Source organism: Salmo trutta, chromosome 30, assembly GCF_901001165.1.
Source record: "Salmo trutta chromosome 30, fSalTru1.1, whole genome shotgun sequence".
Lineage (NCBI taxonomy): Eukaryota > Metazoa > Chordata > Actinopteri > Salmoniformes > Salmonidae > Salmo > Salmo trutta.
In genome coordinates, this window is record NC_042986.1 from 24,152,911 (window position 1) to 24,178,525 (window position 25,615).

The 25,615-nt window shown below is 41.8% G+C and overlaps 1 protein-coding gene across 1 annotated transcript; it reads right to left on the minus strand.

Moving 5' to 3' along the window:
- Positions 1–4,562: 4,562 nt before the first annotated feature.
- On the minus strand, positions 4,563–23,967 carry il17rb (interleukin 17 receptor B). The gene is made up of 9 exons (XM_029723467.1): positions 23,683–23,967; positions 23,578–23,605; positions 23,155–23,283; positions 22,949–23,055; positions 22,667–22,787; positions 7,720–7,737; positions 7,587–7,634; positions 5,629–5,730; positions 4,563–5,535 (listed from the first exon to the last, which is right to left on the minus strand). The coding sequence occupies exons 1-9, from the start codon at positions 23,743–23,745 to the stop codon at positions 4,859–4,861; spliced, it is 1,293 nt and encodes a 430-aa protein (XP_029579327.1). The 5' UTR covers positions 23,746–23,967; the 3' UTR covers positions 4,563–4,858.
- Between the last annotated feature and the right edge of the window lie 1,648 nt (positions 23,968–25,615).

The window sequence follows — 25,615 nt, forward strand, 5'->3', positions numbered from 1 at the left end:
CTTGAGATTTTCCGTATTGACTGACCTTCATGTCTTAAAGTAATGATGGACTGTTGTTTCTCTTTGCTTATTTGAATGTTTCTTGGCACAATATGAACTTGGTCTTTTACCAAATAGGGCTATCTTCTGTATACCACCCCTACCTTGTCACAACAGAACTGATTGGCTCAAATGCATTAAGAAGGAAAGAAATTCCTTTGTTGAAGCACCTTTGGCAGCGATTACAGCATCAAGTCTTCTTGGGTATGACGCTACAAGCTCGGCATACCTGTATTTGTTGAGTTTCTCTCATTCTTCTCTGCAGATCTTCTCAAGCTGTCAGATTGGATGGAGAGCGTCGCTGCACAGCTATTTTCAGGCCTCTCCAGAAATGTTCGATCGGGTTCCAGTCTGGGCTCTGGCTGGGCCACTCAAGGACATTCAGAGACTTGTCCGAAAGCCAGTCCTGCGTTGTCTTGGCTGTGTGCTTAGGGTCATTGTCCTGTTGGAAGGTGAACCTTCACCCCAGTCTGAGGTTCTGAGCACTCTGGAGCAGGTTTTCATCATGGATCTCTCTGTACTTTGCTCGATTCTGACTTGTCTACCAGTCCCTGCAGTTGAAAAACATCCCCACAGCATGATGCTGCCACCACCATGCTTCACTGTAGGGAGGGCGCCAGGTGCGGCCAACTGGCCAGATAGATAGGTCCGACTAGGTAGGTAGGTCGGTCCAGCCAGCCGGCCAGGTAGCTCGGTCCGGCCAGCTGTCCAGATGGCTAGGTCCGACCAGGCAGGTAGATAGTCTGATGAACCACTTTGGACCATTGAGATGCAGCCTTAGCTTGGTAACATCAGGTGTATTCTGGGAACTGTAATCCTCCTATTTCACAAAAACAAATGTATTTTAATTTAAAATTATTTTGTTGAAGACTGATCATACAAAAAAGACAGTGGTTCATCAGACTTTGGTGTAGGCTACAGTAAATTCTGACTCAGGTCCCCTTCCCGGTGGCTCAAGTTTGTTTCTAGGCCATAATATGTTCCCTAAACCTGAAAAGAAAACATGTAGAAAACGTATAGTGCAAGATTGTAATGATGCTGTATCTGGTGTGTGCTCACCATCCTGACTTGTCCCCACTGAGTTAACGCTGCCTCTTGAGTGCATTGAAGTTCCAGTGCATACATGTATGAAATGTTGTTTTTCATTTGCACTCAAATGGTTTGAGATGTGTCCTCTGCCTTCCAATAAATGACCATTTTATCTTTATGGCATTTTATACTAACTTTATTCTTTAAAAAATGTGTGGGTTGATCACATCAGAGCCAAAGCAAAGTAGCAGTTACTGGAATTCCCACTAGAGGATAAAGTGATTAACAGAAATGAAGCATGGGAAACATACAAGACATGAAATAAAACATTTTCATTCACACCAACTGACAACTGTAACTCTTGCGATCAACAGAGTTGATTGGAATTTGGTTCAGTGCACCTCATACAGACAAGACAGTAAAAACAGTATCACAAAATTGTTATGAATCCCTTTGGCCCTGCAGTCTAGGGGGGGATGGAAACGAGACCCGTAACATAAATCATGCAAATTATAATCGTGACAAGTAACAGTGAGAACAAAAACCACAGACAACTGAAATCTACCGTCAAACACTCAGGGTTTATTTTAAACACACGGTAATGGGGGTGTGAGAAAAGGGGCTGAGCTGGACCCAAGCAAAGAAACAATAATCCAAAACACCCCTATACTAGACTAGCCTACTTCAAGAACAGCTAGCTAACTAACCAAAAATACAGTGGGTGGTCCGCCCAGTTCTAACTAGGGTACTTAGACACAGTATTCCTACGGGTAATGTATGCCCATGGGCGACTTGTCTTGGTACCCCCTTTTCCCACCAAACAAACAAACAGTCAAACAACAAAACAATACTCACAGGATAACCGGACAAATGTGACATGTAGTTGCAAAACAAACGAGATCAATACAGCGATATAGCGCTAGGGACACAGAGAGAGATTGAACACAAAGATTGATCTGGGGAGAAAACAACTGACTGGGTTTTTAAACCAAGGGAAAGGGGCTGTGATTGGTTGAGGGAAAAGGAACAGGTGTCTTCTGATTGGGGACTGATTGATAACTGATTGGGGGAATGATGATTGTCACCTGTGAGGGGAGAAGGAGAGAAAAGAAATACAAATACAGGATACACACTACCTGTATCCGTAACAAAATAAAAAACAAAACATCCATAAAAGCATTCATATTTGATCAATACTAGCTCTCGAGAGCCTCTGTACATACTAGTGACAAGCACTAACCAGAATAGTTTTGTCCTCACTAAAGTGCCTGTGAAAGGAAGCTACTAGACTATTGAGACACAGATGCAGCCACAGTGTGTTTTCTTAAGGTGAGGAGGTGTTGAAGGTGCTCCCCGGGGGTCGGCGGGAGGCGAAGAAGTCCTCCTGTGTGAACATGATGACGGCGCTTAGTTTTCGTAGTAACAAGAACTGCAAGAAGTCGCCCATCATGGCGTGGAGCTCTGGGTGTTGCCGCAGGTATGAGGCATGCTCCACCTTCAACTCCTTCTGTAACACCCACACAGACGTCAGGTCATGTTGGAAACGTAGTGGTTTGTGTGTACTTGTGTATGTGTGTACCTGTGTGTACTTGGGGTGGGACCAGCAAGAGCCTCGTGTTGACGGAGAGCCCACCTGCACTCAGCTGGCCTGGTGCCTAAACAGGAACACCATATGACATCACAAAGGGAGAAAGAAACCAGAGTGCCCCATGGTGACGGTGGGGTTATGGTATGGGCAGGCATAAGCTTTGGACAATGAACATAATTGCATTTTATCGATGGCAGTTTGAATGCACAAAAATACCGTGACAAAATCCTGAGGCCCATTTTTTTTTAAAGGTATCTGTGACCAACAGATGCATATCTGCCTTCCCAGTCATGAAATCCATAGATTATACCCTAATACTGTAAGGACAGACACTGGGAGACGAGAAGCAAGTACAGGGAGTGAATATTTTATGAATAAACAGACAGGAAACAAAACACGAACAGTGTCTGTAAAAGGGACACATAACGACATTAATGCTGACTTGGGAAAGAAACTGAGACAGTGACAGATATAGGGGAGGTCATTACTAACGTGATGGAGTCCAGGTGAGTCTGATGAAGTGCTGATGCGCGTAATGATGGTGACAGGTGTGCATAATGATAAGCAGCCTGGCGACCTCGAGCGCCAGAGAGGGGAAGCAGGAGCAGACGTGACAGTACCCCGCCCCAGGGGCGCCACCCGGCTTCCCACCTGAGCGAGCCTTACGGGCCGGCCAAGGCGTGGGAGCCGGATGAGTCAGCTGAGGCGCGGGAGCATGACGAGCCGGCTGAGCTGCGGGAGCCTGATGAGCCGGCTGAGGCATGGCGTGGGAGCCTGCCGAGCCAACCGAGGCATGGGAGCCTCTCGAGCCAGCCGAGGCATGGGAGCCTCTCGAACCAGCCGAGTCATGGGAGCCTCTCGAGCCAGCCGAGGCATGGGAGCCTCTCGAGCCAGCCGAGGCATGGGAGCCTCTCGAGCCAGCCGAGGCATGGGAGCCTCTCGAACCAGCCGAGTCATGGGAGCCTCTCGAGCCAGCTGAGGCATCCCCGGTTGCTTCGGCGGCGTCACCAACAAAAACAAAAAACTCTGTGATGCTTACATTTTATTTACATTTGAGTCATTTAGCAGACGCTCTTATCCAGAGCGACTTACAGTAGTGAATGCATACGTTTCATACATTTCATTTCATGCATTTTTTGTACTGGCCCCCCGTGGGAATCAAACCCACAACCCTGGCGTTGCACACACCATGCTGGCGTTGCAAACACCATGCTCTACCAACTGAGCCACAGGGAAGGCTCAGTTGGTAGAGTTTCAAATTGTGGAGTCAGCATTCTGTAAGGACAGACGCTGGGAGACGAGAAGCAAGTACAGGGAGTGAATATTTAATGAATAAACAGACAGGAAACAAAACACGAACAGCGTCTGTAAAAGGGACACATAACGACATTAATGCTGACTTGGGAAAGAAACTGAGACAGTGACAGATATAGGGGAGGTCATTAATAACGTGATGGAGTCCAGGTGAGTCCGATGAAGCGCTGATGCGCACAGGTGTGATAAGCAGCCTGGCGACATAATGATAAGTAACCTGGTGACATCGAGCGCCAGAGAAGGGGAGCGGGAGCAGACGTGACAAAAACATTTATTTCAATTGACTGATTTCCTCATATGAACTGTAACTTAGTAAAATCTTTGAAATTGTTGCATGTTGCATTTATATTTTTGTTAAGTAGAAATCAGGGGAAAAGTAATTCCGTAGTAAACAATTATAGACATATTTATAAGCATGTGAAATCCATATGTTGTTTTTGAGTAAGATGAAGTGAAAAATATCACAAACCATGATAACCATGGTCTTTGATCTGATTTTCCAGTTAATTCAGTGTGTGAAAATGCGCATCTTATACAAAATATGGTACTACAAAGCTTTATAAAGAAAAAATACAGTAATATTGTATACTCATTAAAGTTAGTCAATAATTACATTAAAGTATTTATTTGCATAAACAAAACATTCAATAAGTACATAAAAAATGTCAACGCCATAGAATACTTGTTTCATTTCCAAAACAGAAACATTTGATGAAAGATAACATAACTATTTAAAAAGTAATCTTAAAGCTAAGTGAGAAAAGTTAGCATGCCCTCATTTTTGCAGTCCCATTGTTCTAGAAGTGGTCAAAGAGAGTTTTTACTTAGATTATTTTCATATTACTATTTAAGCTCTGGGTTTGTCATCACACCAGGATCATCAGGTTCTTACAGTCTAGCTATCAATTTGGTCAAAGAAGCTCCCTCCCCTGCACCTCCTGGCTGAGAGCATTGCCATGCCTCTAACTGCTGCACAGCCTCCTTCAGCTTCCCTGTCGCCTTCTCCCCATAGGCCAACCCTGATCTGAACATTAACCCTGGTCTTCTGGAGCCCTGCTGATGCAAGTGTCTACAGAGTTTCTCCAAGTCCCTGTTCAGACTAAATTCCCTACAGGATGTCAATTCCACAGGTAGGCCGCTCCTCTCCGGGGCCTTGCCTAGGTGCACCAACCAGAACTTGGCCAGCTCGTTGGGGCTTTGAGCGTGGCTTGCCACCATATTGAGCACCAGAGGAAACAGGTCATGAGCCGCGGCTGGTACTGTGTGTTCCCCTGGGCCAGTGTGGCAGTGGTTGGGCTGCGGGCTTACAACCATCACCCTGGCTACGGATTTGGCTTGATCTGCTAGCCAGCGCATCGGGCCCTGCTCTGCCAGCCTGCCACGCTGCCACATGTCGATAGCCACCTGGCAGCCACCATGCCACTGGAGGAACTCAGCAAAAGCTAGCACAGCTCTCTGGAAGACAGGGTTTTCTGCAGGGTACACCACCAGCACCGACACAGTGACCTCAGTTGCCTTCGGCAGCTCAGTGAAGTGGGAATTTGAGTGCATTCCATACATTTGATCTGGAAAGGAAATGAGAGAGAAGATAGTTACTTCAAAACAAAGAGTTTGTTCAATGTTAATTCCTGAATTTAAAGAGATCCTGTTTAGCTTACACAGAGTGAGAGAGCAGGCCACCAGTGCCACGAGCCCAGCTAAGCATCCAAGATAGACTACTAGAAGGCTTGCTGGTTTCCCCTCATCATTACGGCTGGTAACTGTAATGCAAAAAACTCCAGAAGATTACATTTTACCCAGGAGACCCATTACGGGTGGTAACTAATAAAACAACATTTTACCCCAGGAGACCCATTATGGGTGGTTACTGTAATAAGACTACATTTTACCCCAGGAGACCCATTACGGGTGGTAACTGTAATAACCCTACATTTTACCCCAGGAGACCCATTATGGGTGGTTACTGTAATAAGACTACATTTTACCCCAGGAGACCCATTACGGGTGGTAACTGTAATAACCCTACATTTTACCCAGGAGACCCATTACGGGTGGTAACTGTAATAAGACTACATTTTACCCCAGGAGACCCATTATGGGTGGTAACTGTAATAAGATAACATTTTACCCCAGGAGACCCATTATGGGTGGTAACTGTAATAAGATAACATTTTACCCCAGGAGACCCATTACGGGTGGTACCTGTAAATTACAAGGTAGCTTTATTCACGTCAGGGGAATTTAGCGAGATCAAAGGATTTTCAGTGGGGCTCTATATGCCGTATGATATGTAGGTACTGTATGTTCACTTCAGGGGATCTTAGCATTCATGTGGCTATGTTCATGTCAGGGGAACTGAGCCAGGAGTGAACTTCAATAACTCTACATGATTCATGAGACACTGCTATGTTCACATCAGGAGAACTGAGTAGTGAAAGTGTATGTCTTATTGTCAAGTTGTGCATGGTTCACACTGCAGCTCTTTGCCCAAACTTGAAAAAGGCCTTTAAGGACTGAAGGACAACTCAATTTTCTTCTGACTTCTTTTATTTATTTAGTCAGTTAGTTAATTAGTTAGTTAGTTAGGTTGATAACCTTTAAAGGCAAAACACAAAAAGAAATATACATTACTTCAAGTAAGGTCATTTCAAATTAAATATATAATCTCAATGTAGTCATATTATCTAAATTATACTATATACTAAATTAGACAATTGGTCTCAATTCTCAACACAAATAAGCACCTAACTGGCAACAATTTTACACAACAATATCCATGTGCCTACCGGTTGAGTCTCCAGAATCCTAAATGAGCTGAATGTGTATGAATGAGAGTCTCCTCTTCCATGTAGGACTTCCAGTGAAATGCTTTTTCACCAAACATTTCACCACCTGCTATCACAAAGGTGCACCAGTATATATGTTCCCCAGGGAAACACAAGCTATGGGTTCCACAATGCATACACTCTTTCGCCCCCTGCTGGTGTTTTATCTTTGAAATCAATTGAAAATGTGAATGCCTTGAATATGAATACCTGTCTTTTGACGCAACACTTATTTTACATTTACTTAGTTCTGTCCTTGAGCTGTTCTTGACTATTAATGTACTGTACTATGTCATGTTTTATGTTTTGTGTGGACCCCAGGAAGAGTGGCTACTGCTTTAACAGCAGCTAATGGATATCCTAATAAAATACTAAAAGCTAATCAATCTCATGGACAGAATCTCCCTATTTATCTACTTGGAGAGGTATATTAAAAGGGAACACAGTTCATGTCAAATACATTATGATAAATCATAGAAATTGTGGTTGTATAGACATAGCCATTTTGCAAATACATTTGTCACAAAGTGTTACAGAAACCCAGGCCTAAAGCTGCAAAGAGCAAGCAGAGGCAGTAGCAAGGAAAAGCTTCCAAGGTAGGCCTGGGAGGAACCTGACTGTCTGGCAGGGAGGACATTCAGAATGACAATCTAAGCAAGGCAGTTGGTCCAGGGCAGACCTTCAAAGCTTGTCCAACTAGACATATTGTTGCCATCACAGAGTGATGGGAGGCACCAGCATGTCAAATAGATCACAGATGTTCAGACACTCAAAAGACTTAAAGATCTTACCAGAGTTGGGCATCACAGTGGGGTTTGAAGTAGGCCTTCTCAACTCAGCTTAAAATAAAAAATAAACAAATACCACCTATCAAATACATACTGCACTTCAAATCAGATATGTCAAATGATTCAGATTGCTCACCTGTGTGGTCATTTGTCGCTGGAATAAAATAGAATGGAAATGGTTAAACAAAGCCCAGCCACTTTAATAAACAAATATAGAAATGATTGAACATGAGGTGCTAGCTATAAAGAAAAACATCTCAGCACCATGATCTCAGGTATACACTGGCGTGGCACAAACAGCCACAGACCCCCAACCTCCCCCCATTTTTCGGGGGGGGGTGATTGGAGTTCCCCCTGAGGTTGGTACATAGATAGCATATGCACACGTCATAAGCCATGTACACACTGGCAGAAGAGGCAATTAGGCAGAAGAGGTAATTGCCTCAGGCCTCACATCATCAAGGGGCCTCATGATCTGGGCATAAAAAAACGAATCTCCGCTTGAGGCCCCCCCATGCTCCACTCTGTTTTTGTGTGTTTGTTGTCAATCCACCGCATCCGTCGTCAATAGTTACCACAGCCACAAAATCATAATTATGGCTAAACCCTGCCTATTTTTACAATTGATCTACTTAAAATCAGATTTTAAGCCTAACCCTGACCTTAACCCTAACCTTAACCAGACTGCTAATCTTATGCCTAACCCTAACCAAAAATACCAAAAATCAAATTTTTGTTTTCATTCGTTTTTTTGACATAACCAATTTTGACTTTGTGGCTGTGTTAACTAGTGACAAAGGTGGAAGGTGGCAGAGCTACAGCAGTGTTTATCAGACATCCCCAAAATCGATGTTCTCACGAAAAAGTCTGTAGCGTCCGAACGGTTTCTGCTACACACTAATATGACCTCCCTACAGAAAGATTAGACTCATGATGTCACATCCTGACCAGTATAGGGGTTATTTGTATTTGTAGGTTGGTCAGGACGTGGCAGAGGGTATTTGTTTTATGTGGGGGTTATGTGTATTGTAGAGGGGTGTTTTATTTATGTATTACGGGGTTTTGGTGTATGTTTTGGGTTTTGTATTCTAGGTTGGTTTTCTAGTTTGTTTATTTCTGTGTGGTCTGTGTGGCTCCCGATCAGGAACAGCTGTACGTCGTTGTTCCTGATTGGGAGTCATATATTAGTTGCGTGTTTTCACCTGGGGATTAGTGGGTAGTTGTATTTCGCACTGCTAGTGATTATTGTAGCCTGTGAAACTGTCACCTGTCGTTCTTTGTTTATTGTTTTGTTTTGTGTCATCTTTATTCATTAAATATAATGATGAACATGCAACCCGCTGCGCCTTGGTCCTCTACATAACAACAGCCGTTACACATGAACACGTTGGTATTCTCTGTTTTGCTCCACGACTCCCACAAGTTTCACGGGACTCGTCTGAAGGTAACCTGGTACCGGCTGAAAAATGTATTGAAGTGAATAGGGCATTTCCACATAAAAGGTATACGGGTAATTCCATTATAAAAATTATGTATTTATTTTTCTTATACAGTGCATTCGGAAAGTATTCAGACCCCTTCCATTTTTCCACATTTTGTTACGTGACAGCCTTATTCTAAAATTGATGAAATATTTTTCCCCCTCATCAATCTACACACAATACCCCATAATGACGAAGCAGGTTTATTTATTTTTGCAAATATATTATAAATAAAAAACAGAAATACTTTAAATAAGTATTCAGACGCTTTGCTATGACACTTGAAATTGAGCTCAGGTGCATCCTGTAGCCATCAATCATCCTTGAGATGTTTCTACAACTTGATTGGAGACCACCTGTGGTAAATTCAATTGACTGGACATGGAAAGGCACACACCTGTCTATATAGGGTCCCACAGTTGACAGTGCATGTCAGAGCAAAAACCAAGCCATGAGGTCGAAGGAATTGTCCGTAGAGTTCCGAGACAAGATTGTCCTTTCTTAAATGGAAGAAGTTTGGAACCACAAAGACTCTTCCTGGAGTTGACCGCCCGGCCAAACTGAGCAATCGGGGGAGAAGGGCCTTGGTCAGGGAGGTGACCAAGAACCCAATGGTCACTCTGACAGAGCTCCAGAGTTCCTCTGTGGAAATGGGAGAACCTTCCAGAAGGACAACCATCTCTGCAGCACTCCACCAATAAGGCCTTTATGGTCGAGTTGCCAGACGGAAGCCACTCCTTAGTAAAAGGCACGTGACAGCCCGCTTGGAGTTTGCCAAAAGGCACCTAAAGGACTCTCAGACCATGAGAAACAAGATTTTCTGGTCTGATGAAACCAAGATTGAACTCTTTGGCCTGAATGCCAAACTTCACGTCTGGAGGAAACCTGGCACCATCCCTACGGTGAAGCATGGTGGTGGCAGCATCATGATGTGGGGATGTTTTTCAGCAGCAGGGAGTGGGAGACTAGTCAGGATCGAGGGAAAGATGAACAGAGCAAAGTACAGAGAGATCCTTGATGAATACCTGCCCCAGTGCGGTCTGGGCATCAGACTAGGGCAAAGGTTCACCTTCCAACAGGACAATGACCCTAAGTACTGTGGTGGAAATGTAATATTCATTACATACTATACTGTTTAATTAGACCTACTATGCTGTTTTTAGAGATTATATATTAGTATTTTGCTGGTACAGGCTTGTCTTGTGTGACTTAGTCATAAGTCTGGGCATACAGATAAGAGCCGTGCGACTGCAGTATGTGACATCCTGTTTCACAATATACAGGAACTTAGATGTTCGGAAACATGCAGGAAGGAACAGACAATGGTGGGAACGTCAGCTATCTTAATCTGAACAGACAAGCTAAATCGTTTTTTACACATGTTCCGTCCCTGTTTCCACCCATCTGCTAAACTGTCACATAGACAAAATAGGTTGTACTTTTTCTATAAGAGTGGAGAGACAACTCCGTTCGTGGAACTTTCAACTCTGACTATTCTTACTGATGGTTGATTGCTTCATTTTTGCAAATCTTATACAATTTTTGTTTGAAAAAATCTGCAGTCTCTCTTCCATTTGATTAGAATTTCTACAATAGCACACGGCCAAGACAACGCAGGAGTGGCTTCCAGACAAGTCTCTGAATGTCCTTGAGTTGCCCAGCCCGAGCCCGGACTTGAACATCTCTGGAGAGACTTGAAAATTGCTGTACAGCGACGCTCCCCATCCAACGTGACAGAGATTGAGATGATCTGCAGAGAAGAATGGGAGAAACTCCCCAAATACAGGTGTGCCAAGCTTGTAGCGTCATAATCAAGAAGACTCAAGGCTGCAATTGCTGACAAAGTTGCTTCAAATAAGTACTGAGTAAAGGGTCTGAATACTTATGTAAATGTGATATTTTCTAAAAACCTGTTTTTGCTTTGTCATTAGCGGCAGGGTATTGTGTGTAGATTGATGGGGGGGGGGGGGGGGGGGGACTATTTAATCCATTTTAGAATAAGGCTGTAATGTAACAAAATTAGGAAAAAGTCAAGGGGTCTGATTTTAAGGCATTATTTGAGCTTAAAATGTACATTGAGGGGATTCTGATAAGGGAAAAGATTTGTTTTGGGAATTTTCTAAATACTTTCAATGTTTTTCATTTCCATGTCGGCTCTATGTCTGGAAACACTCTTGTCTGGAGCAAAGGATCCAAATTTCAAACTCTCCCCAAAAGTTTTTAAAATAAAAAAAACTGCCAATATTAACTGAAAAAGTCTATTATGTAGTTTCTTGCAATAGCCCTCTGTGACAGTAAAGAATATGTATCTCAAAACTGTGATTTCTAAAAGATGTCCCGAGCACTGGCGAACCGTCTTTCAGGCAGGTGGGACTTCCCACCTGTTCAGCTTTTTGCTGTTGCCTGTTTTGAAAACAATGTAAAAAAAATAATAATAATTGAGTTAATAAAGCCGCCTACAAACAAGGTCTCTTTTTTGCTTTCTTGAGTAAGGCAGCTCCAAAATGCAAGTGTTTCAGCCTAGCTCAGTGCTTTCTGTGGTGGTGGGGCAGCTAGTTGAAAATACGGAGTATAGGGGTTGGTAATGTTCTTTAGTTGTGCCGTGATTGGCTCAGTGTTCTGGCACTCATGAGGACACTACGTCACCGCAAAAACTATGGAGAGAGCTCGAAAATTCAAGCCCCTTGGGTGCTGCCATAGAGTTACATTAGAAGTGCCCATCCAAGAAAGCTCAAGGTCATTGGCCACAGATAACATGCCATCAAATCCCGTTATATCTACCATAGCTTTGATTGGACTGATCATGTCAACATCATACTTACAAAATCTTAGCTAGCAAGCTAGACAAGCAGTCATCATCATGAATAAAGTCAACAATCTACTGGCAAATCCTTTTCAATCTTTGTCATATGAAGAGAAATTATAGATAAAACGTATACGTGCTCATCGGCTATTGGACATAAAGTAAATGAGGCTGAATGAACTGTTTTGCTGCCAGACAAGGCTCCGCTGATAGCCAGGTGTTGGGATAGCTTTATGTAGGCCCTAACAGTCTGTGGGCACCGATTGTCACCGTTATAGGGCAATTCATGTATTGTTTAGTGTTCCAAATCAAATCAAATCAAATTTTATTGGTCACATACAAATGGTTATCAGATGTTAAGGCGAGTGTAGCGGAAAACTTGTGCTTCTAGTTCTGACAGTGCAGTAATAACTAACAAGTAATCTAACAATTCCCCAACAACTACCTAATACACACAAATATAAAGGGGTGAATGAGAATATGTACATATAAGTACAGTGAGGGAAAAAAGTATTTGATCCCCTGCTGATTTTGTACGTTTGCCCAATGACAAAGATATTATCAGTCTATAATTTTAATGGTAGGTTTATTTGAACAGTGAGAGACAGAATAACAACAAAAAAATCCAGAAAAACGCATGTCAAAAATGTTATAAATTGATTTACATTTTAATGAGGGAAATAAGTATTTGACCCCTCTGCAAAACATGACTTAGTACTCGGTGGCAAAACCCTTGTTGGCAATCACAGAGGTCAGACGTTTCTTGTAGTTGGCCACCAGGTTTGCACACATCTCAGGAGGGATTTTGTCCCACTCCTCTTTGCAGATCTTCTCCAAGTCATTAAGGTTTTGAGGCTGACGTTTGGCAACTCGAACCTTCAGCTCCCTCCACAGATTTTCTATGGGATTAAGGTCTGTAGACTGGCTAGGCCACTCCAGGACCTTAATGTGCTTCTTCTTGAGCCACTCCTTTGTTGGCTTGGCCGTGTGTTTTGGGTCATTGGTACAAAGGTACAAAATCAGCAGGGGATCAAATACTTTTTTCCCTCACTGTATATGGATGAGCGATGGCAGAGCGGCACAGACAAGGTGCAATAGATGGTATAAAATACAGCATATACATGTGATATGAGTAATGTAAGATATGTAAACATTACTAAAGTGCCATTATTTAAAGCGGCATTGTTTAAAGTGATAAGTGATCCATTGATTGGGTCTCAATGTAGGCAGCGGCCTCTCTGAGTTAGTGATTGCTGTTTAGTAGTCTGATGGTCTTGAGATTGAAAAATAGCTTCTATCTCTCGGTCCCAGCTTTGATGCACCTGTACTGACCTCGCCTTCTGTGTGGGTAGACCATTTCAGTTTGTCAGTGATGTGTACGACGAGGAACTTCAAACTTTCCACCTTCTCCACTGCTGTCCCTTCGATGTGGATAGGGGGGTGCTCCCTTTGCTGTTTCCTGAAGTCCACTATCATCTCCTTTGTTTTGTTGACGTTCAGTGACAGGTTGTTTTTCTGACACCACACTCCGAGTGCCCTCACCTCCTCCCTGTAGGCAAACTTGATGATTGACTTAGAGGCATGCATGGCCACGCAGTCGTGGGTGAACAGGGACTAAAGGAGAGGGCTGAGCACGCACCCTTGTGGGGCCCCAGTGTTGAGGGTCAGCGATGTGGAGATGTTGTTGCCTACCTTCACCACCTGGGGGCGGCCCGTCAGAAAGTCCAGGACACAATTGCACAGGGTGGGGTTAAGACCCAGGGCCTCCAGCTTGATGATGAGCTTGGAATGTACTATGGTGTTGAATGCTGAGCTGTTGTCAATGAACAGCATTCTTACAGACAGTTGAAGTCGAAAGTTTACATCCACTTATGTTGGAGTCATTAAAATGCGTTTTTCAACCACTACACAAATTTCTTGTTAACAATCTATAGTTTTGGCAAGTCAGTTAGGACATCTACTTTGTGCATGACACAAGTCATTTTTCCAACAATGGATTATAAACAGATTATTTCACTTATAATTCACTGTATCACAATTCCACTGGGTCAGAAGTTTACATACACTAAGTTGACTGTGCCTTTAAAAAGCTTGGAAAATTCCAGAAAACAATGTCATGGCTTTAGAAGCTTCTGATAGGCTAATTGACATAATTTGAGTCAATTGTAGGTTCAGCTGTGGATGTATTTCAAGGCCTACCTTCAAACTCAGTGCCTCTTTGCTTGACATCATGGGAAAATCAAAAGAAATCAGCCAAGACCTCAGAAAAAAAATTGTAGACCTCAACAAGTCTGGTTCATCCTTGGGAGCAATTTCCAAATGCCTGAAGGTACCACGTTCATCTGTACAAACAATAATATGCAAGTGTAAACACTGTGGGACCACGCAGCTGTCATACCGCTCAGGAAGGAGACGCGTTCTGTCTCCTAGAGATTAACGTACTTTGGTGCGAAAAGTGCAAATCAATCCCAGAACAACAGCAAAGGACCCTGTGAAGATGCTGAAGGAAACAGGTACAAAAGTATCTATATCCACAGTAAAACGAGTCCTATATCGACATAATCTGAAAGGCCGCTCATCAAGGAAGAAGCCACTGCCATAAAAAAGCCAGACTACGGTTTGCAACTGCACATGGGGACAAAGATTGTTATTTTTGGAGAAATGTTCTCTGGTCTGATGAAACAAAAATATAACTGTTTGGCCATAATGACCATCGTTATGTTTGGAGGAAAAAGGAGGAGGCTTGCAAGCCGAAGAACACCATCCCAACCGTGATGCACGGGGTGGCAGCATCATGTTGTGGGGGTGCTTTGCTACAGGAGGGACTGGTGCTCTTCATAAAATAGATGGCATCAAGAGGACGGAAAATTAGGTGGATATACTGAAGCAACATCTCAAGACATCAGTCAGGAAGTTAAAGCTTGGTCGCAAATGCGTCTTCCAAATGGACAATGACCCCAAGCATACTTCCAAAGTTGGGGCAAAATGGCTTAAGGAAAACAAAGTCAAGGTATTGGAGTGGCCATCACAAAGCCCTGACCTCAATCCTATAGAAAATTTGTGGGCAGAACTAAAAAAGCGTGTGTGAGCAAGGATGCCTACAAACCTGACTCAATTACACCAGCTCTGTCAGGAGGAAGGGGCCAAAATTCACCCAACTTATTGTGGGGAGCTTGTGGACGGCTACCCAAAACGTTTAACCCAAGTTAAACAATTGAAAGACAATGCTACCAAATACTAATTGAGTGTATGTAAACTTCTGAACCCACTGGGAATGTGATGAAAGAAATAAAAGCTGAAATAAATCATTCTCTCTACTATTATTCTGACATTTCACATTTTTTAAATTAAGTGGTGATCCTAACTGACCTAAGACAGGGAATTTTTACTCTGATCAAATGTCAGGAATTGTGAAAAACTGAGTTTAAATGTATTTGGCTAAGGTGTATGTAAACTTCCCACTTCAACTGTAGGTATTATTTTTTTAACCTCTCTGGGGTATGTGGGACGATTTCGTCCCACCTACGTAACAGCTACTGAAATTCCAGTGGCGCGATTTTTGAATCGTTAGAAATACTATTACTTCAATTTCTCAAACATATGACTATTTTACAGCTATTTAAAGACAAGAATCTCGTTAATCTAACCCCACTGTCCGATTTCAAAAAGGCTTTACAACGAAAGCAAAACATTAGATTATGTCAGCAGAGTGCCCAGCCAGAAAAAATCAGACAGCCATTTTTCAAGCTAGCATATCATGTCACATAAACCCAAACCACAGCTAAATGCAGCACTAACCTTTGATGATCTTCATCAGATGACACACCTAGGACATTGTGTTATACAATACATGCATGTCTGTTCAATCAAGTTCATATTTATATCAAAAAACAGCTTTTTGCATTAGCATGTGACGTTCAGAAAACGCATAACCCCCGGCAAACTTCCGTTGAATTTACTAACAGTTTGCTAAATTACTCACGATAAACGTTCACAAAAAGCATAACAATTATTTTAAGAATTATAGATACATTACTCCTCTATGCACTCGATATGTCCGATTTTAAAATAGCTTTTCGGATGAAGCACATTTTGCAATAATCTAAGTACATAGCCCGGCATTACAGGGCTAGCTATTTAGATACCCACCCAGGTCAGCCTCCACCAAAATCACATTTCCTATAAGAAAAATGTTCTTACCTTGCTTGTTCTTCATCAGAATACACTGCCAGGACTTCTACTTCAATAACAAATGTTGGTTTGGTCCCAAATAATCCATCGTTATATCCAAACAGCGACGTTTTGTTCGTGAGTTCTAGAATGCTTCTTCACGGTCCCGCGCATGGTGCATTGGCTTGTCAAAAATGTTTAAATATTCCATTACCGTACTTCGAAGCATGTCAACCGCTGTTTAAAACCAATTTTTATGCCATTTATGTCGTAGAGAAGTGATAATATTCCGACCGGGAGTATGCATTGAGCCTAAACAGCCGAATAAAATTTCTCCTCGGGAGCGACTCGTGCACGCGCCTCATTAAAAGGTCCTCTGAGCATCCACTTACAAAAGGCGATAATCTGTTTCAACCTGAGGCTCCCTCGTAAACCTTCAGGTTTTTCGCGGGCTCTGAGAGCCTATTGGAGCCCTGGGAATTGTCACGTTACAGCTAAGATCCTTACTTTTCAATAAAAAGATGCAAGACGCACGACTCCTTGTCAGACAGGGTACTTCCTGCTTGAAACCTTGTCAGGTTTTTGCCTGCCATAGGAGTTCTGTTATACTCACAGACACCATTCAAACAGTTTTAGAAAATTCAGAGTGTTTTCTATCCAAACCTGAACAATAATATGCATATTCTAGCTTCTGAGTTGGTGTAGGAGGCAGTTAAAAATGGGAACATATTTTTTCCAAAATTCTCAATACTGCCCCCTAGCCCAGACAGGTTTTAACAGATGGGAAAGGGCAGTGTGCAGTGTGATGGCGATGGTGTCATCTGTATGCGGTATGCAAACTGAAGTGGGTCTAGGGTTGCCGGTATGGTGGAGGTGATATGATCCTTGACTAGCCTCTCAAAGCACTTCATGATGACAGAAGTGAGTGCTACGGGACAGTAGTCATTTAGTTCAGTTATCTTTGCCTTCTTGGGTACAGGAACAATGGTAGCCATCTTGAAGCATGTGGGGACAATAGACTGGGATAGGGAGCGATTAAATATGTCCGTAAACACACCAGCAAGCTGGTCTGAGGATGCGGCTAGGGATGCCGTCTGGGCCAGCAGCCTTGGGAGGGTTAACACGATTAAATGTTTTACTCTCGTCGGCCACGTAGAAGGAGGGGGGGCGCAGTCCTTGTTAGCGAGCCGCGACAGTGCCACTGTATTGTCCTTAAAGCGGGCAAAGAAGGTGTTTAATTTGTTTGGAAGTGTGACGTCAGTGTCCGTGACGTGGCTGTTTTTATTTTTGTAGTCCGTGATTTCCTGTAGACCCTGCCACATACTTCTCGTGTCTGAGCCGTTGAATTACAACTCCACCTAGTTCCTGTACAGGCATTTTGCTTGTTTGATTGCCTTGCGGAGGGAATAACTACACTGTTTATATTCAGCCATATTTCCAGACCTCTTTCCATGGTTAAATGCGGTGGATCGCGCTTTCAGTTTTGCGCAAATTCCACCATCCAACCACGGTTTCTGGTTAGGGTAGGTTTTAATAGTCACAGTGGGTACAACATCTCCAATGCACTTCTTTATAAACTCACTCACAGAGTCAGCGTATAGGTCGATGTTGTTCTCTGAGGCTGACCGGAACATATACCAGTCTGCGTGATCAAAACAATCTTGAAGCGTGGCTTCCGATTGGTCAGACCAGCATTGAATGGTTCTCGTCACTGGTACATCCTGTTTGAGTTTCTGCCTATAAGACTTGTGGTCGGATTTGCCGAAGGGTGGGTTGGGGAGGGCTTTGTATGCATCGCGGAAGTTAGAGTAGCAGTGGTCGAGAGTATTACCCCTGCGCATCGTGCAATCAATATGCTTATAGAATTTAGGTAGCCTTGTTCTCAAATTTGCTTTGTTAAAATCCCTAGCTACAATAAATGTAGCCTCCGAATATTTTTTCCAGTTTACACAGTGAAGTTCCAAGAGGGCCGTCTTGGTGTCTACTTGAGGGGGAATGTACACAGCTATGACTATAACTGACGAGAATTCTCTTGGTAGGTAAAATGGCTGGCATTTGATTGGAAGGAATTCTAGGTCGGGTGAGCAGAAGGACTTGAGTTCCAGTATGTTGTTATGATTACACCATGAGTCATTAATAATGAAGGAGAAGCCCAGTGGCTGAACCAATTCCGACAACATATCCTGAGAGAGCTATGTTTCCGTGAAACAGAAAATGTTACAATCTCTGATGTCTCTCTGGAAGGCAACCCTTGCTCAAATGTTGTTTACTTTGTTGTCAAGAGACTGGACATTGGCGAGTAGTATACTCGGGAGCGGTGAGCAATGTGCACATCTATGGAGCCTGTCACGTCCTGACCATAGAGAGCTCGTATTTTTCTATGGTAGAGTAGGTCAGGGCGTGACTGGAGGGTTTTGTCTAGTTTATTTATTTCTATGTTTGGTTCTAGTTTCTTTTTTCTATGTTGTGGTTTTTGTCTAGTTTAAATTTTCTATGTTGTGTTCTAGGTTCTTTTTTCTATGTTGGGTTTTTGTCTAGTTTACATTTTCTATGTTGTGTTCTAAGTTCTTTTTTCTAGGTTGGGATTTTCGTATGATTCCCAATTAGAGGCAGCTGGTCATCGTTGTCTCTAATTGGGGATCATATTTAAGTTGTTGTTTTTCCCACTAGTGTTTGTGGGAGATTATTTTGAGTTTATGCATGTAGCACCGCTTCGTCACGGTTTGTTGTTTTTAGTTTATTGTCTGTCTTGCATAGTTTCACATAGAAATAAAGATGTGGAACGATACGCACGCTGCGCCTTGGTCTCTTTCATACGACAGCTGTGACAGAGCCTGACCAGAAGGCCGCTTGTTTCGGGTCGGCTACTGGGATTTGATCCTTTGTCCTGGGTGGTGTTCTGAACATGGGAAGTTGTATTCCTGATCGTAATGTTGGTAAGTTGACGTTGCTCTTATATTCAATAGTTCTTCCCAGCTGTATGTAATACGATTTAAGATATCCTGGGGTAACAACTTAAGAAATAATACATTAAAAAAACAAAATGCTGCATAGTTTCCTAAGAACTCTAAGTGAGGCGACCATCTCTGTCGGCACCATTTTGACCAGCCCTTATATCAGCCAGCCCTTATATTGTGTTGTGTAGTGGCTTTGCTGGCATGCATCTAAAACAAACAATGAGACAGCCTATAGGGAGGAGGTCAGAGACCTGGCCATGTGGTGCCAGGATAACAACCTCTCCCTCAGCGTGATCAAGACAAAGGAGATGATTGTGGACTACAGGAAAAGGAGGACTGAGCACGCCCCCATTCTCATCGACGGGGCTGTAGTGGAGCAGGTTGAGAGCTTTAAGTTCCTTGGTGTCCACATCACCAACAAACTACCATGGTCCAAACACACCAAGGCAGTCGTGAAAAGGGCACGACAAAGCCTATTCCCCCTCAGGAGACTAAAAAGATTTGGCATGGGTCCTCAGACCCTCAAAGTTCTACAGCTGCACCACCGAGAGCATCCTGACTGGTTGCATCATTGTCTGGTATGGCAACTGCTCGGCCTCCGACCACAAGGCACTACAGAGGGTAGTGTGTACGACCCAGTACATCACTGGGGCGAAGCTTCCTGCCGTCCAGGACCTCTATACTAGGCAGTGTCAGAGGAAGGCCCTAAAAATTGTCAAAGACTCCAGCCACCCTAGTCATAGATTGTTCTCTCTACTACCGCACGACAAGTGGTATCGGAGCACCAAGTCTAGATCCAAAAGGCTTCTTAACAGCTTCTACGCCCAAGCAATAGGACTCCTGAACAGCTAATCAAATGGCTACCCAGACTATTTGCATTGCCCCTCCCCCTTTTACGTTGCTGCTACTGTCTGTTTTATTATCTATGAATAGACATTTTAACTCTACCTACATGTACATATTACCTTAATTACCTCGACTAACCGGTGCCCCCGCACATTGACTCTGTACCGGTACCCCCTCTATATACAGTAGGCTCACTACAGTTATTTTACTGCTGCTCTTTAATTATTTGTTACTTTTATTTTTACTTAACACTTTTTTTTCTTACAACTGTATTGTTGGTTAAGGGCTTGTAAGTAAGCATTTCACTGTAAGGTTTACACCTGTTGTATTCGGCGCATGTGACAAACACGATTTGATTTGAAATTGGGGGAGTGAGTGCTATAATCGCCACTGGTCCTGAGATTTGGTCAACTCTGTCAGATTTGTCTAAAATGAATCAGGAATGAGCAGGGTCCACTCATGATCTGTAAAGTTCTTTACTTTTGATAGATTTAAACAAACACTATTGGAATCACCATGGTCACAACCATAAACTGTCAGCTTCATCAGCCTGATATATTAAGATAGAATATGCTATATTAGATTTTAGTCATAAAGCAAATGAGGAAAAACACAATTGATACTGTGTATACCACTTGAATGAAGAAGAAAAAATGCAATTTTGTCAACTCCGTTAAACATGAACTCAATCAGATTTGTGTCTAACGTCAACTCCGTAAGATTGCTGACAGATCTGATAGAATGTTCTGTTTTTATTGTGGATTTTCAAATGAATAATTTTCCAAATATTTGTGACAAACTTTTATTTTTAGAGGCAAAAATATGTGTTTTGAGTATCTGTTGTCAACTCCGTCAGTGGTTTGTAATATGTCATTGATGTTATGATCGATTTTGTTTTGTCAATATTCTGAACAAATATTTGCATGACTGTGTTGCAACATATGCTTAAACAATTGAAGTATTTGCTGGACGTAAGGGGTAATGTTTGCTTTATAAATGTTATTTTATGTGCTAAATATTGATAAAAAATGAAATTAGCCGTGGAGCATTGAATAGGGCTATAAAACAAAACAAAAAGAAGTTGTTCCTTTACATGGTGCAATAGTTAATACTTTAGTCTATCAAAATATATATATTATTTTTTATATTAAGACAAATATTTGTGAAAAATAAGTTAAGACTGTTCTGTCTTTCAAGAATCCCTGAGCTCTAAAACAGCAACATTTTCTCTCAGCCTAATGTCAAAATGTGTAAAATAGGATGAGTTTAGCTATACAACTCTCTCTGCCCCATGGGTTGGGGGGCCTTGCTCTGACCTTGCGGGGCCCCACAAATCTGCACTACGCCACTGCAGGTATAGTCTTATATACTAGAGTATAAATTTCAGCAAGATATGCTAACTATTCTTCTTTTTTATTTAACCTGTCTGGGCTAGGGGGCAGTATTTTCACGGGCGGATGAAAAACGTACCCAATTTTAAACAGGTAACTACTCTGGCCCAGAAACTAGAATATGCATATTAGTAGATTTGGTTAGAAAACACTCTGACGTTTCTAAAACTGTTTGAATGGTGTCTGTGAGTATAACAGAACTCATATGGCAGGCAAAAACCTGAGAAAAATCCAAGCAGGAAGTGAAAAGTCTGAGAATTGTAGTTCTTCTTTTGATTCTCTATCGAAGCTCCAGTGTCTGTGGGGTGACGTTGCACTTCCTAAGGCTTCCATTGGCTATCTAAAGCCTTCAGAAAGTGGTTTGAGCATTTTCCTGTCACTGGGCAGAGTATAGGAGCTCAGTTACTGAGTGGTCTGCCTGGCAACAAAGGGATTGGATATGCTCGGTCCCGCGAGCGCGCCCCTCCTTCTTTTTCTTCTTGAATGAATATGCTATTGTCCGGTTGGAATATTATCGCAATTTTACATTAAAAATACCATAAAGATTGATTTTAAACAGCGTTTGACATGCTTCTAAGTACGGTAATGGAACATTTTGACTTTTCGTCTCTCGTTCTGCGCTCGCGCGTTATGCCTTTGGATAAGTAATCTGTACACACGAACATAACGGAGGTATTTGGACATAAATATGGATTATTTTGAACAAAAACAAAATTTATTGTGGAAGTAGCAGTCCTGGGAGTGCATTCTGACGAAGATCAGCAAAGGTAATACAATATTTCTAATACTAATTCTGAGTTTAGGTTGCCCCGAATTTGGCGGGTGTCTGTATAGCTCGCTGTGATGGCTGAGCTATGTACTCAGAATATTGAAAAATGTGCTTTCTCCGTAAAGCTATTTTAAAATCTGACACAGCGGTTGCATAAAGGAGTAGTCTATCTATAACAATTATTTTAAGAATAATGTATTTTGTCAACGTTTATGATGAGTAATTTTGTAAATTGATGTGCACATTCACCGGATGTTTTGGTGGGAATACATTTTCTGAATATCACGCGCCAATGTAAAATGCTGTTTTTGGATATAAATATGAACTTTATCGAAAAAAACATACATGTATTGTGTAACATAATGTCCTAGGAGTGTCATCTGATGAAGATCGTCAAAGGTTAGTGCTTCATTTCGCTGTGTTTTGGGTTTTATTGACACATGTCCTTGCTTGGAAAATGGCTGTGATTATTTTTGTCTATGTACTCTCTTAACATAATCTAATGTTTTGCTTTCGCTGTAAAGCCTTTTTGATATCGGACAATGTGGTTAGATTAACGAGAAGTGTATCTTTAAAATGGTGTAACGCGTCCCACCTAGCCCATAGAAGTTAACTAATATCCCTATAAAAACATATCAATTCATTTTTCTTTTTAAACGTACTTACCATACGGTACATTACATGTCGTAAACTTGGAAAATTCGCCATCTGGCGGATTCGGAAGATTGTAAGCAGTGATGACCAGATGGAGCCCTGGCTCTGCAGGTGCAAGGTAATAGAACCACAGCTGTATGAAAAAGACATTATCTCAATCAGCCTTACCTGAATAATACAAAATGAGTTAGACATTAGCAAATATACCTTTTTTAACTATGGCAATTATCAGCAATATAGCCAATGATTGTGATTTGAAGTTTGTTGTAAAGGAATAGGCTACAGTAGGCCCACCTGTTCAAGACCACTGAGGTCAACTTCTATGAAAGGTGGTTCATACCGACAGCGGTATGTATCACCACCTATATCGATCCAAGTTCCTGTGAGATAGCGAATGCTTTCTGCAAAATATATGAAGTGTTGGTATTATATGCATCACTGTTATTTTTCCAAATCTATTTCTATTAACATGCAATTAATTCTGATAAGGCTTCCCCTACGGTCGATGTTGATGGCCCAACTTATGTTCAGCCGAATAGCCCCAAAGTCTTCAGGCAGAACAGCAACTTTGAGTGCGAGCAGACGAGAAGGACTGGCCTGAGGAATCTCTATCCATTCCGGTGGTATCACTTGGGGAAAAAATACCCCATCAATAAATGACAGCATCCCACTCCTGACACCAATGTAGCAAACAGCAGCAGGTCTACAAAACACAAACTTGCTAACCACTGCTTTAATAGGAATAAGGTAACCCTCTTAAGGAAGATTGCAATGAGCATACCTTGGCACAGGTCATTAAAATATTATTTCTTTACCCTGAAAGCAGTCTGTGGATTAGTAGACTGATTTGTCACCATAATTCAAGGTAAGAAAACAAATAAATAACATTGTAATCTGAGTGAACCATCCCTGGGCTAACTCACCATCTTCTGATTCCTCACAGGTAACACTCTGTGGATAACATAATGAACAATTAAAAGGATTCATCTCCCAACTAAACTATTTTTATAGGATAAATAAAAACTTACAATTGTGGGTGACGGCTGAGCAGTAAGTAATTTAGAGAATATAATCAACAGCAAGGTCCTCATGACTGAAAACAATTATCATATATCAATCTGTAGTTGCAAAATATCCCGTGAAAAGGTTTGCCCTATAATAAACTGTTGCGAACACCAAATCCGTCCGCCTACTGACGATCACTCTGAACCCCTTGGTTATATAGGTTGGATAGGCTACGTGCGCGTGGCACCCAGCGCGCTGGATTGTAGGTTGTCACGGTGAGACAGATCATTGTAGGACTCCTCCCACTCTGCTGCTCCCGGCGCGCACTGCAAACTAAATCCAGAGCCCCGTGGTTTGCTCTCTTTGTCTCTGCAGTGCGTGACAGAATTCAAAGATCGGTCGATGCGATCAAGAATAACGATAAGCAAACCCGTTTTTTAAAACTGTAATTTCCATGTAAAACCACATAATCTGATCGAAGTTGATTGTTTCGAAATTTGAAGCACAGTTCGAAGACCTCTACCATTTTCTGCATTGCCTACTGTGACCCCACTCCAGTTTTATATCGTGTTATTGCCTGCATTTAAAAAAAAAATCATAACAGACACATTATCTGTGTTTTCATAGACAGGTGAATTTAAAAGTAAAAAAAAATATATCACAGAAAATATAGATGATGTTGCAAACATTTCTCGCTTTTTTAAAAGGTTGAAATTGTTTGATCTGTTGAAACTGAAACTCGAGAATGAAAGCGTTGACTCCCCTTATAGCCGCCTCCAAGTATAGTGCATAAAGTCCATATAGGCTACATGATTCTCCTAGACTAGAAATGTATGATGGGCTACTATATTTATTTACCTTTATTTCAACAGAGAAGTCATATTGAGACTAGTCTCTTGCAAATGAGTCCTGCACAATACAAAAACAAACACATCAATAGACAAGTATAAACTTGCCTAGTTAAATAAAGGTTAAATAAAGTAAATACAAAATAAATATACATATGAAATACACATTTAAAATACAAAACACTGTCAATTAAAACAAACACATTCTTCATTATAAAAATCCTGTCCGATGTCTGGATTACCCTAGAGCCACCAAAGCATCCAATGGAAACATCTTTTGGAGATTATTCCAAACATTGGGTGCAAGGAAGTTAAAGGCTGATTTACTTAACTCTGTAGACACCAAAGGAGTTTCCAGAGTTAACCAACCCTGTGAATGGGTTTGATAACTTGTCATTTTAACAGTGGAGTTGGGTAAATTGGAAGCTTGTGGAGCAGGGCTTTGTAAACAAAAATAGTGTAATGATGTGATCGACATGCTAACTAGAAAGAGGCAATCTGTTTATGTAAAAAAAGGCTGCTTTAAATCTTAGCTACTTAACAAGCTCATTCGTATGTTTTTTTAAAATGTTAAATCATTGTCAATCCAAATACCAAGGTATTTGTATGCAGGGACTCGTTCGATTATAGAACCATCCGATGAGTGAAGATGTAATCCATATGAGACAATCTTATGAGAACTTGAAAACAACATGTATTTAGTTTTGCCCGTATTAAGCACGAGTTATAAATCACAAAGGGCTTCCTGCACAGCTGCAAAATCGGACTGTAGCCTTGTCACATCCAGATCAGCCATCGGGGCAATTGTGTACATACTGTACTTTTTTTTAACAGATTAACCAATAGCATTTATATAAATAGTGAAAAGAGCAGGTCCTAGTATCGACCCCTGTGGAACACCTTTATGTAGTTCAAGAAATTCATACTTAACCCCTTCAATCACAATGGCCTGAGTTCTGTCACTAAAATAACCATGAAACCATGAGCAGGCGTCAGAACCTAGACCAATTGAGGACAACTTGTTCAATAAAATAGCATGATCAACAGTATCAAACACTTTTGACAGGTCCACAAACAAAGCAGCCCAATTCATTTTAGCGTCTAAATC